Source organism: Myotis yumanensis, unplaced genomic scaffold (assembly GCF_028538775.1).
Source record: "Myotis yumanensis isolate MYYU_CA2020_CCGP unplaced genomic scaffold, mMyoYum1.0.hap1 SCAF_7, whole genome shotgun sequence".
In the NCBI taxonomy this organism is placed as follows: Eukaryota; Metazoa; Chordata; class Mammalia; order Chiroptera; family Vespertilionidae; genus Myotis; species Myotis yumanensis.
In genome coordinates this window covers 79,047,858-79,064,782 of record NW_027223758.1, presented here as the reverse complement: position 1 = coordinate 79,064,782, position 16,925 = coordinate 79,047,858, and the positions used below count along the sequence as shown (strand labels likewise).

Below are 16,925 nucleotides of genomic sequence, written 5' to 3'. Positions count from 1 at the left end.
TTGAATCTATTCAAGTATTTGTAACAAAAAATGATGTCCAGCTTATAACAAAACTCATTTCTTAAATCATATTTCTTAAAGCCAAAACATTTGCCAACCTTATTTTCTAATTAATCTTTTCCCTTTTCTAGATTCATCTAAATGAACTGAATAAAAGAGACTTCTTTACCAATACTAACTTTCTAGCTGTTCACACAAAGAAACTAGCAACTGCTTTCTCTGTGTGGCTCCTAAAATGTTTCTATAAGTGTATCAGCATCTGTTCTTCTAAGTTAAAAAAAAAATGATTTGAGAAAGAAGGGAGAGAGGGAGAAAGAGAGGGAGGGAGGGGGAGAGGGAGGGGGAGAGGGAGAGGGAGAGGGAGAGGGAGAGGGAAAGGAAGAGAGAGCTTTGTTGTTGCACTTACTTATGCATTTATTGGTTGGTTCTTATATGTGCCCTTACCAGAGATCGAACCCACAACCTTGGCATATGGGGACAATACTCTCTAACCAACTGCTAGGGCAGCATCTGTTCTACTTGACTTTTATCCTTAGTAAAGGGTTCTCACATGTCTGTACCCTGAAGTTCCTACCATATTGTGCAGACAGCAGGTTCAAGTAATCCTGCAACTAGAAAGATAATGTCAAGAGAGAAAGCCTTTTTAACACTTCCTTCAAAATGAGAGAAATATCTCACACAACTTTCTGGTTCCTTCAGGGTAGCTCATGCTTGATGGTTCACTAAGAATCAGCAATCTCCTGAAGACTAACTTAATTTCCAAGGTATTGAAAAATGGTGTCCTGTGTAGTAGACACAAATAACCTGATTACCAGGAAGACAATAATATGGTTACTCATCCATTACAAATTAGTAAAATGGCACTCTAGGCCAGTGCTATCCAATCGCACTTTCGGCAATAATGAAAAGATTCCATTTCTTCATTGTCCAATGGGTAGCTGCTAGCCACATGTGGCTAGTGAGCACTTAAAGTGTGATTATGACAATGTAACTATGGTAACATAAAATTCTGAATTTTATTTAATTTTAATGAACTTAAACTTAAATTGCCACATGTGAATTGTGACTATTACAGCTCTAAATTGTAAATAACCATTTGAATTGATTGACATGAACCTTTTCTCAATATAACTAGTTATTTCTGGATGTACTAGAAAAATCCAGCTCCCACTGCTATAAAATGAGGTCTGGAGCCTGAACCAGAGTGACCCCATGCAGGCAATTTGAAGGCCAGTCTAAAACATCACATCTTACACTACGTCACTGTACCAATGCTCACTTACACACCGTTCAACATTCCCCCACCTATCTGTATCACTCAGACCACAAAACATTTTTCATCTAGTTTTTACTTTCTCTTTGCGGCCTCTTAATCAAATTGACAGAAACTAAAGCACATTCCAAAGGCATCAAGCAGAGATGCTAAAATGAAAAGGAGACAGTAGAGAAGCATGCTTTTGCACTAACCTTTCATGTCTAAAGACATGGATTCAAGTATAAATCAAACACTAAAGCTTGGTAGTCACATCCAAAACCCCAGGTGGGTATGCATCCTAGTCATAAAACTCTTAAAATATGACAAGCTGAAAAACAGAGCAGATGGGAACAATGGGCAGATCTGCTCAAGGCCACAATCATTAAAAGGCTGGGTCATGGACAATGAAAGTGTAATGAATGTCCCAAAAATCTGGCCTTTATTTTCACAAATCAATTAAAACAGAAATACGTATTTATTCCCCCCACCCCCCCCCCAAAAAAACCCCAGAAATATTTATATTAATAAAAATTATTAGGGCAGCCAGAACTGGTTTGCCTCAGTGGATAGAGCGTCAGCCTGCGGACTGAAAGGTCCCAGGTTCGATTCTGGTCAAGGGCATGTACCTTGGTTGCGGGCGCATCCCCAGTGGGGGGCGTGCAGGAGGCGGCTGATCGATGTTTCTCTCTCATCGATGTTTCTAATCCTCTATCCCTCTCCCTTCCTCTTTGTAGAAAATCAATAAAACATATTTTAAAAAAAATTATTAGGGCAATTTAGAGATGGGAAAGAGAAAATAATGAGGGAAATGTGGGGGCAGGGGGGAGGCGATTGTACTATGTTAATTTCTTCCTGTTCCCAATAAGTCTAAGAAATCCAGTTATATAAACTTAACTAAACCAGGGGTCCTCAAACTACGGCCCGCAGGCCACATGCAAATACAAATATTGTATTTGTTCCTGTTTTGTTTTTTTACTTCAAAATAAGATATGTGCAGTGTGCATAGGAATTTGTTCATAGTTTTTTTTTAAACTATAGTCCAGCCCTCCAATGGTCTGAGGGACAGTGAACTGACACCGTTTAAAAAGTTTGAGGACCCCTGAACTAAACCAAAGATTATTCAGTTTTGTCTCCTTTTCTCACACTCATTTTTCCTCAAAGGAAAACTACACATGTTCACAAAATGATGTACAATCATTAGAGAGGTTAATTCCATTAAAATTCTTCTTCTGAAAGGATTTGATTTTTAAATTGTTAAACCTAGAAGTAAGGCTTTTAAACTTCAGTTATTCATATTGTGGTTATAATTCTATTTGCATAGCTGAGCAATAAATCAGAAGAAGAATATTTAATCCAGTTTGGGTTTGAGGTTCTTTGTTTAATAATCATCTAACACCATGTTTTCACAGGCCATTTAAATAGTTCATCTTCATTTCACAGTCCTCTTGTGCCATTATCCCCAGGCAGTCAAGACTTAGGCAGTACTATAACTGAATAAACTTTCTTACATTACAGTTTGAAAACTGTCACTATGCTATTTATTTTGGCTCGTGGGTACAATGTACGATAACTATGCTGTCGTATTATTAAGATTTATGTACACCTTGTTACTCTTATACCAAATGCCTTCTCGACAATTAGAAACAGGCATAGTAAATTCACTGGCTGGAAAATCAAAAGTGCAACAGGAAACAAACCATTCCATTCTATCCCCATAAACCTCATCTATTTGTATACTCATTTCTTGTCTTAAAGTGAGAGTGTGTAAAATATAAAGTATTACATCTACAATTTCTGTTCCTTTTGTATAAAAATAGAATCATAAGCATACATTTGCTTTCCCAGTTTTTAAAAGTGTATTGTACCAAAAAGGATCTTCAAATAGTATTTAGCATAGTGCTTTGGGAACAGATATTGACAAAAGTTATTTTGTTCTGACTTAAGCTCAGATTTGAGCTTAGCTTTTGTATTCCTAAATAAAAACACTTCAGTAAAACAATTTTGAAAGATAAAGTCTTCTTACAAAACTCAGTCTTCTTACAAAAACAGGAGTGGGAGTGGAGAGAGGACAATTTAGACTAAGTAATCTTCAATTCCAAACAACGTAAGGTTCTCTAGCATGTAACACGTGGCATCTTTAAGACTGTCACCAAAAATAAGTTCATCTTGAAAATATCACCAAAAACTCCCCATTCTCTAATCTGATGGGATTACAGACACGAAAGGCCACACAATGTATGATTCCATTTGTATGAAATGTCCAGAATAGGAAAATTCACAAAGACAGAAAGACAAGAAGTTCCAGGGGCAGGAGGGAGGAGGGAATGGGGAATGACTGCTATTGGGTACATGGTTACATTTTTGATGAAAATGTTCTGATATTAAATAGTGGTGATGATTGCACACCTCAGAATTTACTAAAACTTAAGTTACTGTATACTTTTCAAGAGTGAATTTTATGATATATGGATTATATTTCAATAAAGCTACTATTAAAAAATTAAATCTAAATTTAAAAAAAAATAATCTGACAGAATTCAAAAGGTTAACTTATACTACATTAGACATCATTCAGAGCTTCCCACCAGTTGGAAAAGTTTATATTTTTACCTTGGCAAGGCGGCTCATCTGATCTTCTGAGAGTGTACTGCTTGTTCTGCCAGGAGTTTTTGTGGGTTCTGACCCATCTGCTTCTACATTAGGCCAGACTTTCAAGTCATGCATCCCTTGACGAAACATGCTAGGCAAAAAGAGAATGTTCAGGGCAGAAGTAAATTAATGCAGTTCATTACAGGAAATTTTAAATCCCTAAACAGAGAGAATTCCACTCTAGGAAATGCATGTCTCTCTTGCCAACCTTTAAGCCTCCAGTGAGTTGCAATGCAATTAACTAAGCAGCTAAAACCCATGTCACACTGCTTTTCACCTCCAAGCCATTCTCTTCTCCTCTAAGCAGTCAACTTTTACAGAGATCCTAAAGGTAGACTGGACAAATAGAAGGATCCTAATGGGCCATACACCCTTCATAACTTCAGTGGAGATCTTGAAATAATGGAGATCAAATTGCGACCCAATGAAGGAATGTCACATTTACAATGACTGAAACAAAATTTAAATAATTACATAACTGTCTACTTTACATGACAAGTCAGCATAGTAGATTGCACAGTCAAACTGCTGGGGTGACCTTGGGTAAATTGCTTAACTTCTCTGTGCCTCAGTTTCCTAATCTATAAAGTGGGATTATAAAGAGTACCTGTATCTCACAGGGCTATTAGAAAAATTAAACACATCAGCACAAGTAAAAAGTACTTCATTAGTACCTGCCACATAATAAGTATTCAATAATGTTAACTAATGTTATCTTTTTCACTAGGTACAGGTTGATCCTCCTGTCTTCTTTTCTGTAAGAGCAATGCCTAATGGGAAATACAATAGTGGATTTATACAAGAAAAAGTTCCCATGTCTACAAAATATATAATCAGAACTTCAATCTAAGTTTGATCATCTGCTTTAAAGTGAAACACTTTATAATCTTTGATTGTCCTGTTTCCTTCAAAAAACTACTAAGATGTAGAATACAGGTTGAACAAACCCATAAAGCAGCGGTTCTCAATCTGTGGGTCGCAACCCCTTTGGGGGTCAAACGACCCTTTCACAGGGGTTGCTTAAGACCATCAGAAAACACATATATAATTACATATTGTTTTTGTGATTAATCACTATGCTTTAATTATGTTCAATTTGTAACAATGAAATTGGGGGTCACCACAACATGAGGAACTGTATTAAAGGGTCTCGGCATTAGGAAGGTTGAGAACCACTGCATAAAGGAAGTTTGGAAAACTGTGTTCTTACAGATATGCTACTGTCGTTTCTGAGTGGTTTTATTTGATTTTTTTTTTATAGGGGAGGGAGGTAAAAATAAAGAAAGTCTTTTGTTAATGTGTTCTTTCTTTTTTAAGTGTATGGTGTGTTTTTTTGTGTTTGTTTTTTTAACAAAACTGTTCAGACAATATATCTCCTAAAATAGCATCGCCCCAAAGCTGAAAGAGCAAGCTGCCAATTGCGGTGGAAAGAATAAGACTGTAAGTGTGTGCAGGTGAATAGGCAAGCCCAAAGCATTTTGTTCTCACATTAAGTATTTTTTAAAGTAAGGTACACGTTGCATATATATTGATGTATTTTCTTGATCTTTAAAAACATTACACTTTAAAAGTTTTACATACATTTTAAAAACTATTATTATCACGCTTTGACTAATGGAAACTTTCTTCACAGATTTTCCTGGAGTAATAAAGAGGATTTTCACTGAACATTATGCAAAGTAATGATGCCATAAACATTTAGACTGGGAACTATAAAGGATAGCTGCAAGCTCATGAGCACAGTAAGATTAAAGACCGTATCTGTTGCAAGGTTTAGCTCTAAGGTTGGCAGTAAACAGGTAATATCCAGCAACCATAGCTGTGAAAGTTTACCTTATAGGCCCAAAACAAATGCACTGACTTGTAGTAAAGAACCAAAAATCTTAATATTTACCATGTTAGAGCTTTCAAAAAAATTTACATTACAAAAAACACACATATACAAGCCTTTCATAAAGTTCATTTTCATTCCCTTTCAACTGAGTATTAGATTCAACATCAAGCAGACCTGCTTAGACTCTAAGAAACTAGGTACAGTGAGGCAGCAACATCACTTTAAATGATTACCCTTAAATGTACCTTCAGAAACAAAGGATGGTCTCCCTCCTTTTTCTCCACCTCCCTATACCCCAGTGAATACTTTGACTGGCTGAACTTAAATAAAAAATAAGTACGTTTGGCAGGAAGTCAGTTTAGTAAATGATTTAGGTGCCTTGGGATGGATCTGGAGAGAAGATTTAAGGACAGGGGACATGGAGGGCAGGGGTGGTAGCAAGTGACTCAAATGATCAAGTGAACGTATTACTTTCTTTTGACACTAATGGAAACTTTGTAGAGAGTTACACAGCCTCCAGGTGGCAAGCCAGAAGATGCTCAGAGCATCCTGTCCACTTGGGAAATTAAGCCAAGCAGGCAAGACAAAAGGAACAGCACAGCAGGATCCCCTTCAGATGCCTGCAGAGGCCCCAGCAACAGCTGCTGCTGCTGCTCCAGCTCCCATGCCAAGCCGCTGTAGCAGCAACTGCCCAGACCTCCGAGTTCACATTTGGAAAAAAACATCTGCAAGAGAAATCTGCAGCTTGCCTGTAGTTCTTTGCCAATCCAATCTAACGATCAATCCATTCCTCACCTCCTTAGAAATCTCACAAGCTAGACATTCAGAATGAGGACAATTTATTCTAACCATATTCTAACAGATTAGTCTTTCAATTATTAATTACACTATTCTCCAAGAAGTACTGCTTCACACTGACTCAAGTATACAAAACAGATATTGACAGTCACAAGACTCCGAATACTATAATGCAACTACTAGGCATTTTGAGGAACCCTTTTAAAAGCTACTTAGGGAACAAGGTGGGGAGCATGTGGTGTTATTTCATTGTTTAAGAAACATTTGAGGAAACTACCACTTGCCTAAGTCATGAGAATGTGGAGGCACATGGCATGGCTTTTAATGGCAGGTGGAAGAAAGTTGCACAGGCATCATGCCAAGGCCACCCAGAAGCCTCCTGCTGCGTTCTCACCCTGGATGTCAGCAGCACCACACACAGCTGTGCAGGAGTACAGTCCATGTTTGCACTCTGCTGTAGCCCCTGAACATCCTGAATGTCCCATGCCTCCACAATCCAAAGCTGCACAGGAAGGGCAAGGCCATGCCAGGGACTCCCTGGGCTTGTCTCCCATGAAACCAAGTTCACCCCCAAGGAAAGGCCCAGGGCACAGAGAGAAAAAGGAGGTATTTTAGTTGCATAATAGGCTTTCTTTGAATTCCTTTTTCTGAGATGGTCAGTAGAAGCATCAGCCTAGAGGGAATAGGACAGGTTTTTCACATTTCTTCCCCACTGCTCAGAGTGTCCATAGAGCTCTATTACTACCTAATGGTATCGTTTGAATAAGTGCCCTACTACCATATAGGTGTAAAATGAAATGTTGATGTAAAACCTTATCTTTACCTTAAATAAAGTGACAGTGAGCTGAATATCCCCTTATATCTGACTAGACACAGACCATTCTAATTAAAGGATTTTTTTGGTTAGGTATCATATACATATTTGCAAAGCAAACAGATTTACTATCATTTGTGTTTCTTAGGGTTTTTTTTTTTTCTTAAAGTTGTAATATTTAGTAACATAGTTATTTTCATTGTATTTATTTTTGTCATTACCCACCAAAGTTAAATAACACTTATTTTCCATGTACACCAAGATATTAAAATGTTGCTTTCAATTAAATGGAAGTAAAAAGAGTGAGCTGGTTTAAATAAAAATACCAAGTAAATAAGACTGAATGTATTTAATATAGATATATGCAGGAATTCTGAAAGTGGTAAGTCAATGACTCATTTTTGAGAAACCCTGCTCTAAGGGAGGTAATTCCTCAGCATCAGAGCTGCTCGCTAACATGTTTCATTTGTATCTAACATCTGATGTGTTCAGAGAAACCAAGTTTGGGGCAGAAAATTGCCCAAGGAGCCTGGAATAGCTTATCTGCCAAAAAGCACAGAAGCTACTTATGATTACAAAGGACATGGGTCAACTTGAAGGGGCTCCGATTGACCAAAAATGGGAGTTTCTGAACATTATAAAGCTTGAAGATAGCAATGGAAACATTCCAAAAATGTTTAAGACTACAAGTTCCTGACAAAACGTAAAGACAAAAAACAAAAATCATCAATTACTTTTGCAGGTTACCAGGGTACCAACTCATTCTTAAACTTGATAAAAGATCAAGTTCTTCAAAGAAAAATTCCAATTAATATACTCAGAAAGAGTAAAAGAATATCAACAAAAGGGATAGAAATATGGGTTGTGTTTTTTCACAATAAACTTCTATTATCTGTAAATCTTTAAAAACAGAATTAACAACTGTTCTATTATAGTCATTACCACTATTAGCAAATTAGTGCTTTTTAACCCTGCTCATTGTCCTTTTTATCACTATTATGACAAAGCAGAAAAACAAAGCTCTCACAGTATATGCCACATAGTCTTTTTTCCTAAAAGAAAGATTCTAATTTCCAATACTATTTTCTAATAGGAATCACATTACCAGTAACTAACGGTAGAGTAATATAAATTGTGTTTCTTAATTAATCTGTCTGTATATCCTATACGAAATTCAGTCTCAAGAATTATGGAATCATGTACCAAACATGTACACACAGAGAACCAGACTGGCATGAACTTCCCAAAAAGAAAAAGGATGAGAAACTACAACATCCCTAAATATTAGAAGAGAATGCTTACCCGTATTTTCCAAAGAGCGAAACCGTTGTCCCACCTACAGGCACTGCCTTTCCTGGCCCATACACATCCCATATAGTCAGGGCCACTTGGGCATTCCTGGGCAGGTCAGGGTACTTCACAGGCAGTTTTAGCCATTCATTCCAGCTATGGAAATAAAGTCAACATAAGCATATATTATATATTTAAAACTTTCTTTTAAATTAACAAACCATGCCAGAAGATTTGGCCAGAAAAAAAATGCCTCAAAGATTAAGTTAGTACTACAAAAAATAATGCGAGTTACCTTAGTTTCGCTCTAAGCAACTTCAATTTTAAATATAGAATACATGAAAAAGTTTAAAAAAAAAAAACTCACAGAAAAACAACACCGGTAAATCCTTTAATAAAAAATCTCAGACAATATCACTAAGACACAAGAAATATGATAATGGCTAATAATAATCTGGGAAACCACTTAAACCTGGTTATAACCAAACTTGTTTTGAACCAAACTGTGATTTCATATAAGCATTCCCCGGAACACAGGTTTTGTAGTATGAAAAGAAAAAAATCAAAATTACTGCCCTAACTGGTTTGGCTCAGTGAATAGAGCGTCGGCCTGCGGACTGAAAGGTCCCAGGTTCAATTCCGGTCAAGGGCATGTACCTTGGTTGCGGGCACATCCCCAGTAGGATGTGTGCAGGAGGCAGCTGATCGATATTTCTCTCATTGATGTTTGTAACTCTCTATCCCTCTCCCTTCCTCTCTGTAAAAAATCAATAAAATATATATTTTTAAAAAATTACTCATAATACATTCAAAGTGATGCTGAGGATAACAAGGCCCTACAATGTGCTTCAATAAGGCAGAAAACAAAAGCCTTAGAAAGGTCAAAGTAGACTACCTACTACTTTGTAACATGAAGTTACCAGACAGCTCTGGACAGCAATGTCACATTTTCTTACGTGAGTTTTTTCTATTCCTCAAGTTATTTCATTAATACTGATAATGCTTACCTATTAGTTTTTTTTTATGCTTTTAAAGAATGTTTGTATATATGATTTTCCTAAAGAATGTTTGTTCTTCATATAGTAATGACAGCACAGCTGGGGTTTTTTTGTTGTTGTTATTTTTTTTACTCTTTATTCAGCTCAGCATATTAAACAGAACTTTCAAAAACTTAAAGGACAAATAATTTATATCCACCATATAAATTCAAGGACCTACAGGCAAATCAGAGTTGGCTAGCCATTTAAAAGAGAATCAGTCATTCTTTTCTTCCATAAAAGTCTCGAAAAAATAAATCACACACCTGAAAAAGCTAGAGGAACAAACTTATTTAATTACTATCCACAGGGTGGACTACGCTGAAAAGGAAAATACTAGCAGTGGCATTTTCTGCCAATGAACAAACCAGAGGTTAATTAACCAGAGGTTAATTAATTGTAATTAATTAATTTACAATTAAAGAAAGTCAGCCAGTGACAATATCCAAAATAAACTGTGAAAATTCTCACATCTATATTTTGTCCTTTGAGAAAGAAACAATATATATAATCAAGCAATCATTTGCCTTAAATCTTTTGCACTCTAACCCCAGGCTTTAATCAAAGCAATGGTACTTGAACCTGTTTTATATACTGGGCTTCTGCAGAAGAGTTCTTTTGAAGAAAATGAAATCTACAGCTAAAATACAGTTTGAAAACTGCTCTACATATTTTAGGAATTATGGGAAGATCTGGTCAAACATCGGAAAATTGTGTATTTTGAATATCATTTTGTTCTCCACCTCCCCATGCATCATCCCTATACTGACCTTCATTAAGCTCAAGACTAAATTCACCTAATAAAACTTCCACAACATTGCGAGATCTAAAGCCTGATTCTTGATGGTCTAATCCCACCCACCCCTACTCTCACAGACCACTGTACTAATTCTCTAGTCTGATTAATAGACTCCTAAATCCCGTTTGAATTTTTAAATTATGTTAGGCTGTTAGTATATGTGTCTCTCTAAAGCCATTTTAAATCCATCATGGAACAAGAATATTTAATTTTTTAAAAATTAAATCACTTGCCTACACAATAATTTTCATATATAAAATTTTAAAATTTGCAGAATTCCACATCTACAAATGAGAATTTTACCTTAAGTAAGTGCTTATAGAAATTGATGGCTGTGCAAAGTAAAAAGCCTATCCTACTGTTACCTTACCTAACATGAGTTCTTTTTTTCTTTTTTAGTACTTTACTATTTACTTATTTATTATTATTATTATTATTATTGATTGATTTTAGAGAGGAAGGGGTGCAGGAGAGAGACACACACACACATCAATTTGTTGTTCCACTTACTTATGAATTCTGTGGTTAATTCTTGTATTGTTGCTTCAAAATAACACTGGGTATAGATAAAACAAGATTGGCCTCGAGTTAGTAATTATCAAAGCTGGGTGATGGAGCCTTGGAAGCTTATTATACTCTACTTTTACAAATTTGAAAATTTCCAGAATAACAAGTATATATACAAATATATACTTCTCTGTGTGTGTGTGTTTATTCACAAAAAGACTACTAAAGAAATTACATTATTTAAATAATTGGTTTCAATGCAGCCAGATCACCAGAGCTCAGGCTTCTGCTCTCTCTGAAAAAGACTTCCCAGCCTGCTGGGCCGCGCTTGGTGAACAGAGGGTTGTACCCTCAATACCAGAGCCTGGCAGTCCATGTGGCACACCTTATCTTCCATGAGCACTGTGGGCATAAGCTCCTTCTGGAGGTACAACTGTGTATCCTGCAGCTAGCCTACCAGGGTATTGAACAACACTCATGGATTGAGCATTAAAACTGCTCCATATAACCTATCAAATAAGAAGTATCAAGAGGTTAAATTAAGGACCCATGATATCGTGGGTTCTGGAAAAACAGGAACTTCATGTTCACTAAATGTCCCTTGCACCCTGACAATGGTTTGCTAATGGACCATCTCAATAAAACATGAGCTTAAAAAGTTGGTTTCAGCCCTAACCAGTTTGGCTCAGTGGATAGAGCATCAGCCTGCGGACTGAAAGGTCCCAGGTTTGATTCCGGTCAAGGTCATGTACCTTAGTTGCAGGCACATCCCAGTAGGAGGTGTGCAGGAGGCAGCTGATCGATGTTTCTCTCTCATCGATGTTTCTAACTCTCTATCCCTCTCCCTTCCTCTCTGTAACAAATCAATAAAATATATATATTTTTTAAAAAGTTGGTTTCATACAATAAAAATGTGTTTTTGATTTGGGTCATTTTGTGAATGAGTCAAGTTCTCATAAAAATATGTCAATATACTGAATACAAACAAATTTACTTCCATCTTAACTATCTAGGTCAATCAATCCTTACAAGTATTAAATATTTTTTTAAATTCCTCTGTAATCACTACTAAATCATACTTAAAACATCTATAAAGACTTTGGAGAACAGTCTGGAACTCATCATATGCAAGAAAACAACTTACTTCCATCTTGTACTAAATGCCTTGTAGGATGTTCTCACTGGCAAGGCCAGAGGCTTCCCTTCTGCAAAAACTTGACAAGTAACATAAAGGTCAGAGCAGGTCTCCTGGTACAGTCCTGAAAACTTCAGCATTGGGTCTTCTAGAACAGCTTTATAACTCTTTTGTTCTCTCTTCCCTTCCAAACTCCCTCTGGAAGTATAAGAACAATAATGTTTAGACAAACATTTTTTAAGCATATAGGCAACAAATACCAAAGTTTATGATTGCATCACAGTGACCTCATGCTACCCAAATATTTTCCTGTATATGAAGTTAAAGTTACTTTTACATCTAGTAAAGGAATCTTAAAATCCTAACACACTTACAATCATTTCTATCTTCATCAATATATTTCGCTATCTTAAGCTTCTTAATTTCAAATCCTGTCATCAACGTTTGGTCTACCTTCCAGACATCACCAGCTTTCCAGGCCTTAGTTTCACTTTTATTAATTTCAAGTTGAACACTTATTTATCTATTCTTTCAAAACATTTACTGTACTAGGCATAGTGGCCCAGAAATGAAAGATAAGATAAACAATACAGCACTACAAGAAAATGTTAAGTCCTTGTTTCTGGGGTGAAAACTTACTTTTATTTGCATATTCTTTTTGTATTCTTTCATTTTTTTTTATTTATTTACTACGTGGATGTACTCTCTGATCATTTCTTTAAATTAAAAGTGATAAAAGATAGGCACAGGAAACTATGAAAGAGGTAGAAACACCAATTGGAAATCAAAATTGTAACCATGTTCTCATTTTATAAATGAGGAAGCAGGGACTCAGAGATCAAGGATCACAAAGTAACAGAGCTGAGAATAAAAACCAGGGCAGACAAGGCCAAAGCCAATGTTCTTCCCACCACAGAAAGACACTGTACATCAAAAAGTCTGGGAACTTGGGGGTTCCAAGTCCCAGAAAGATAAACAAGAACAGCACAGACCAAAGCAAAGAGGAAGATGGTATGTTTGGAGAACTTCAAGTTGTTTGGTATAGTTAAAGCATAAAGCTCATGCAGGAAGAAGCTAGAGAAGGGAAAGTAGGGGGGCCAATGAGGCTAAGCAGTCACCAAATTCAGTCCAATGCCTTACACAATGAACATTCAAAAATCTAACTGAATTATTTGATATGAGAGTACCACAGTCGGATTGGTATTTATGACACCATTGGCAGGAGTTTCAGAACCTAATGGAGAGGTGCAACTGAAAGCAAGATCAGTTAGATTTTCATTAAAAATTATGAAGGAAAAAGACAGGCTAAGGCTAGAGCAGTGGTATAGAAAAGATATTTGGCAAGTAGATTCAAGACAACTTGTGAATGATTTAATAGAGAAGGTAAGAGACGATGTCGCATGACTCAAATTTTTGTGTCTTAAACTGGATGAATGTTACTAATAATCACCAAAACAGGGTGAGACAATATAGGAAGTTCAGAGTTACAGGGGTAAGCTAATGATGTGCTCAATCTGGGACAAGTTACTTTTAAAGTGCTTGGGGACATCTAAAGTGACCGTGTCTTATAGGCCATTTGATATTGAATTACAGTGCTAAGAAAAGGGACATCAAAGAACAAATTGTTATTAAAACCATAGAAATAGATTAAAAGGCGTGGGGAGAAAAAACAGAATTAAAGAATTTACTATTCTCTGATTTTATGATTCTAAATTAATACTGCCAGCCAAAAAAAAAAAAAAACAAGGACAGTCTGAGAAGCTAAAAAATGGTTAGTACCAAATTTTACCAAACTTCTGATTAATGCTTTATCTTTGCCTTGAAATAGTCCATGTGTGTATCTGTTAATAATGGACCATTCTTTTTGTTTTTCTTTCCTTTTAATGTTCAAAAGTTCCAGAAACACATTAATATGTCCAAGAAATACTGAGAGGAATGAGACTGAAGGAAAAAGCCCTGTACCAGATGATGGTATACGTACAGGACCTGTATAAGCATCTAGGGGAGTTTGATGCAGAAATTACCTTAAATGGGTGTATAAAGTATTATACAAATGGGCAGTGTAGTTGTTGACATACTGTTTTTACCATCACCCAAAACAAATAGCAAAGTGTCAGAGTCTTATGTAACTTCTGCAAAGAAAAAGAAACAGTCACTCAAAGGTGCACCTGACAACTGAGAAGATGTATTCACTGCAGGCAGGCAGCCCTCTGCCTGAGGATCATTGGTTTACTGCTGACATATTACCAGTGATAACTGTGATGAATAATTTGTGGTAATTTTTGCGTATGAACACACTCCTCTAAGACTGCCTTAAAGTGGACAGAATTTCCGACTCGGTTCTACCTGCGCCCCACCTCCGTTCCCTTGCTCTCGTCTCCAGAGGTCATGCCCTGGGCCTTTCCTTCAACAGCGAAGCCCCAAGGCTTCCCTGCAAGGCTCTTTTCTCCTATCTGCTGGTCCCTTTGCAACTGGCACCCTCATCTTAGACTCGCTCCCCGCGCCCCTAGCGAAACAATGCCAGACCGTCCGGAGGGTCACCCCAACCCTCTGTCCCTTCCCGTGCTTCCTGCTCCTACTGCACATCCATGTGCTCATCTCATCCTCAGCTACCACATCTGCCCGTGTCTACAGAACTCTGCAGTCTCTGCTCCACCTCCCAGCCCCGGGTTCAAGGAAAGACCTTCCAATTACCACCTGCGGGGCGACGTTACCGAGACTAGATTTCTGCACCTGCAAAATGGGACGAGTGACCCCTCAAAAGGTTGCTGTGCGCAGCAACAGGCTAGGGAGAAAGTAAAACCGCGTTGGACTTCGGGGCTTATTCCCACCGCTCTCCTCCTGCCGCAGCGCCCCCTCCAAGCCGCGTCCCCCCGTCTGCCCCGGCCACCGCTCTCCCCGCCGCCCCCGGCCGGCCTCCGGGCTAATAACCATCTTCTACCCTCAGCCCACAGGCCCCGCCTCCTCTCCTCAAACTCCAGCAAGCCCCGCCCCGGCCCCCAGGCCCTCTTACATCTTGAGCCGCACGTTGATGTCCAGGTCACAGCTGTAGATGTAGTGGAACTTCTCCGCCTCCCCCATCGCGCCTCCGCCCGGAGCAGCACCGACCGCGGGAAGCACGGCGCTGGAAAGACGCTGGGTTTGAACCAGCTGAGTCCCACAACACGGGCGCTTCCGGTCCCGCCTCTCGGCCAGGGCGGAGCCAATCGCTGCCTGGAGCGCAACCCAACGCGCCGGAACTCCCCGCCCAAGCGTCCCTTCTGCGCATGTGCAAAGCAGTCTTCCGTCTGGCTTAGAGGTAAATAGAATTCCGGCAACACAGCCGATCTGGTGGCTTCCCAGACTTTCGGTATTCTTCCTGTTTGGACAGAACTTTTTTGTTGTTGTTTGTTTGTTTGTTTGTTTTTAAATAAAAAAAAATTGTCATTTGAGCTTGAGCTGTTCCTAAAATCAATCCGGAAGAAAATGCGTTTCAAAAATAATTGTAGCAACTTTCACTGGCTACAGGCTAAACCAGGAACAGTCATAAGACTTAGAATTTTGCCAAGTTTAGATTTCAGTGATCTTCCCCAAATTTGTAGATTTAATAAAAAATTTGCTTTCTCAAGTATCAATTTTCTCTTTCTGGTATAAAGAGTGAAGAAAGGACTAGACAAAAAGCAAAAAAAAAAATTATTTCCACTTTTGGCATTTATGCTACTTTGGACAAAGCAGTTGGGTGCTTATTTGTGTTAGGTGACCCAGGAAAGCGGCGGCGAGGAAAGCAAAGAGAATCGAGTGAATCAGAAAGAAAAAGGAGAAGTTTATTTGCGTTCTCGGGCGAGACCCACCGGCCCAAAAGGTGGGGCCAGTGAATTTCGGGACTTCAGGGAGGGAGGGACATCTCTTTATTCAGGTGTTTGGTGAGGGCGGGGGCCTGAACTGAGGAAGTGCCCGCAGCAGGGATCATCACACATTCAACTGAGGGAGTCTCGGCCGCAGGGGGTGGGCGGCACATTCAGGAATGGGTCAGTATCTTGTGCGGGGATCTCTGTGAACTTCAAGGAGAAGCAGGTATCTGTGTCTGGCACGCTGACCCGTGAGAGATTCCAGATCTGTGAGAAATTCCAGAGGAAGTCCATTGTCTCATCCCATGTCCGCATGTATCCGATCCCGGGCTCCCTCCGACCTAACAATTTGCACGGGGTATATTCAGACCCACTGTAGCTTTGAAGGCTGAACTCGACCGCAATGACTCCAGAACTCAGGTTACTAAACCCTCTGAACTACAATGCTTGTCTCTATAATATTTAATATTATCTAAAATTTTACTCTTCATTTCCAACTAGATTCAACTCTTTGAAGGCAAGAATAGAGTGTCAGTATACTTCTATATCTGCCCCCTTTAGTGCCTAACACATTAATGAGTTTAATAATTCCTTGTTATTATTATTGGTGATATGAATAAAAGTCTCAATTTTCTATGTGTTTATTTGTAGTGCCTTTCAGAGCAAAAAAAAAAAAAAAAAAAAAAAAAAGGCTAATGTACAATTTTTTGTCCAAAGTAAATTCTCAAAAATATTTGTGGAAGCAAGATTAAGGAAAAACATGATAGCTATTCTCCTATAACTAAAAGGTGCAACAGAAAGAGAGCAGACTTAATTTGTTCTTAAGTATAACTACCACCAATGGTTGGAACTTACAAAAAAAATGTAATTGCAGCAATCAATAAAAATTGAACTTTTGAATCATCAGAGCTGTCCAACAGTAAAACAAATAGTTACAAGTGCCCTGTCTATGGATAATTCCAGCAGTGGGTGTGAGGTTT

At 38.1% G+C, this 16,925-nt stretch overlaps 1 protein-coding gene across 1 annotated transcript in view; it reads right to left on the bottom strand.

Annotated features, from left to right (window-relative positions):
• The window catches only part of PIK3C3 (phosphatidylinositol 3-kinase catalytic subunit type 3), a 71,515-nt gene extending 56,266 nt beyond the window's left edge, over window positions 1–15,249 (bottom strand). The window contains exons 1-4 of the mRNA XM_070421071.1: window positions 15,132–15,249; window positions 12,128–12,316; window positions 8,653–8,796; window positions 3,866–3,995 (exon numbers count right to left, since the gene is read on the bottom strand). Of these exons, the coding sequence (XP_070277172.1) occupies window positions 3,866–3,995; window positions 8,653–8,796; window positions 12,128–12,316; window positions 15,132–15,199 (531 nt within the window). The 5' untranslated portion in view covers window positions 15,200–15,249. The remainder of the gene's footprint in view (window positions 1–3,865; window positions 3,996–8,652; window positions 8,797–12,127; window positions 12,317–15,131) is intronic.
• Between the last annotated feature and the right edge of the window lie 1,676 nt (window positions 15,250–16,925).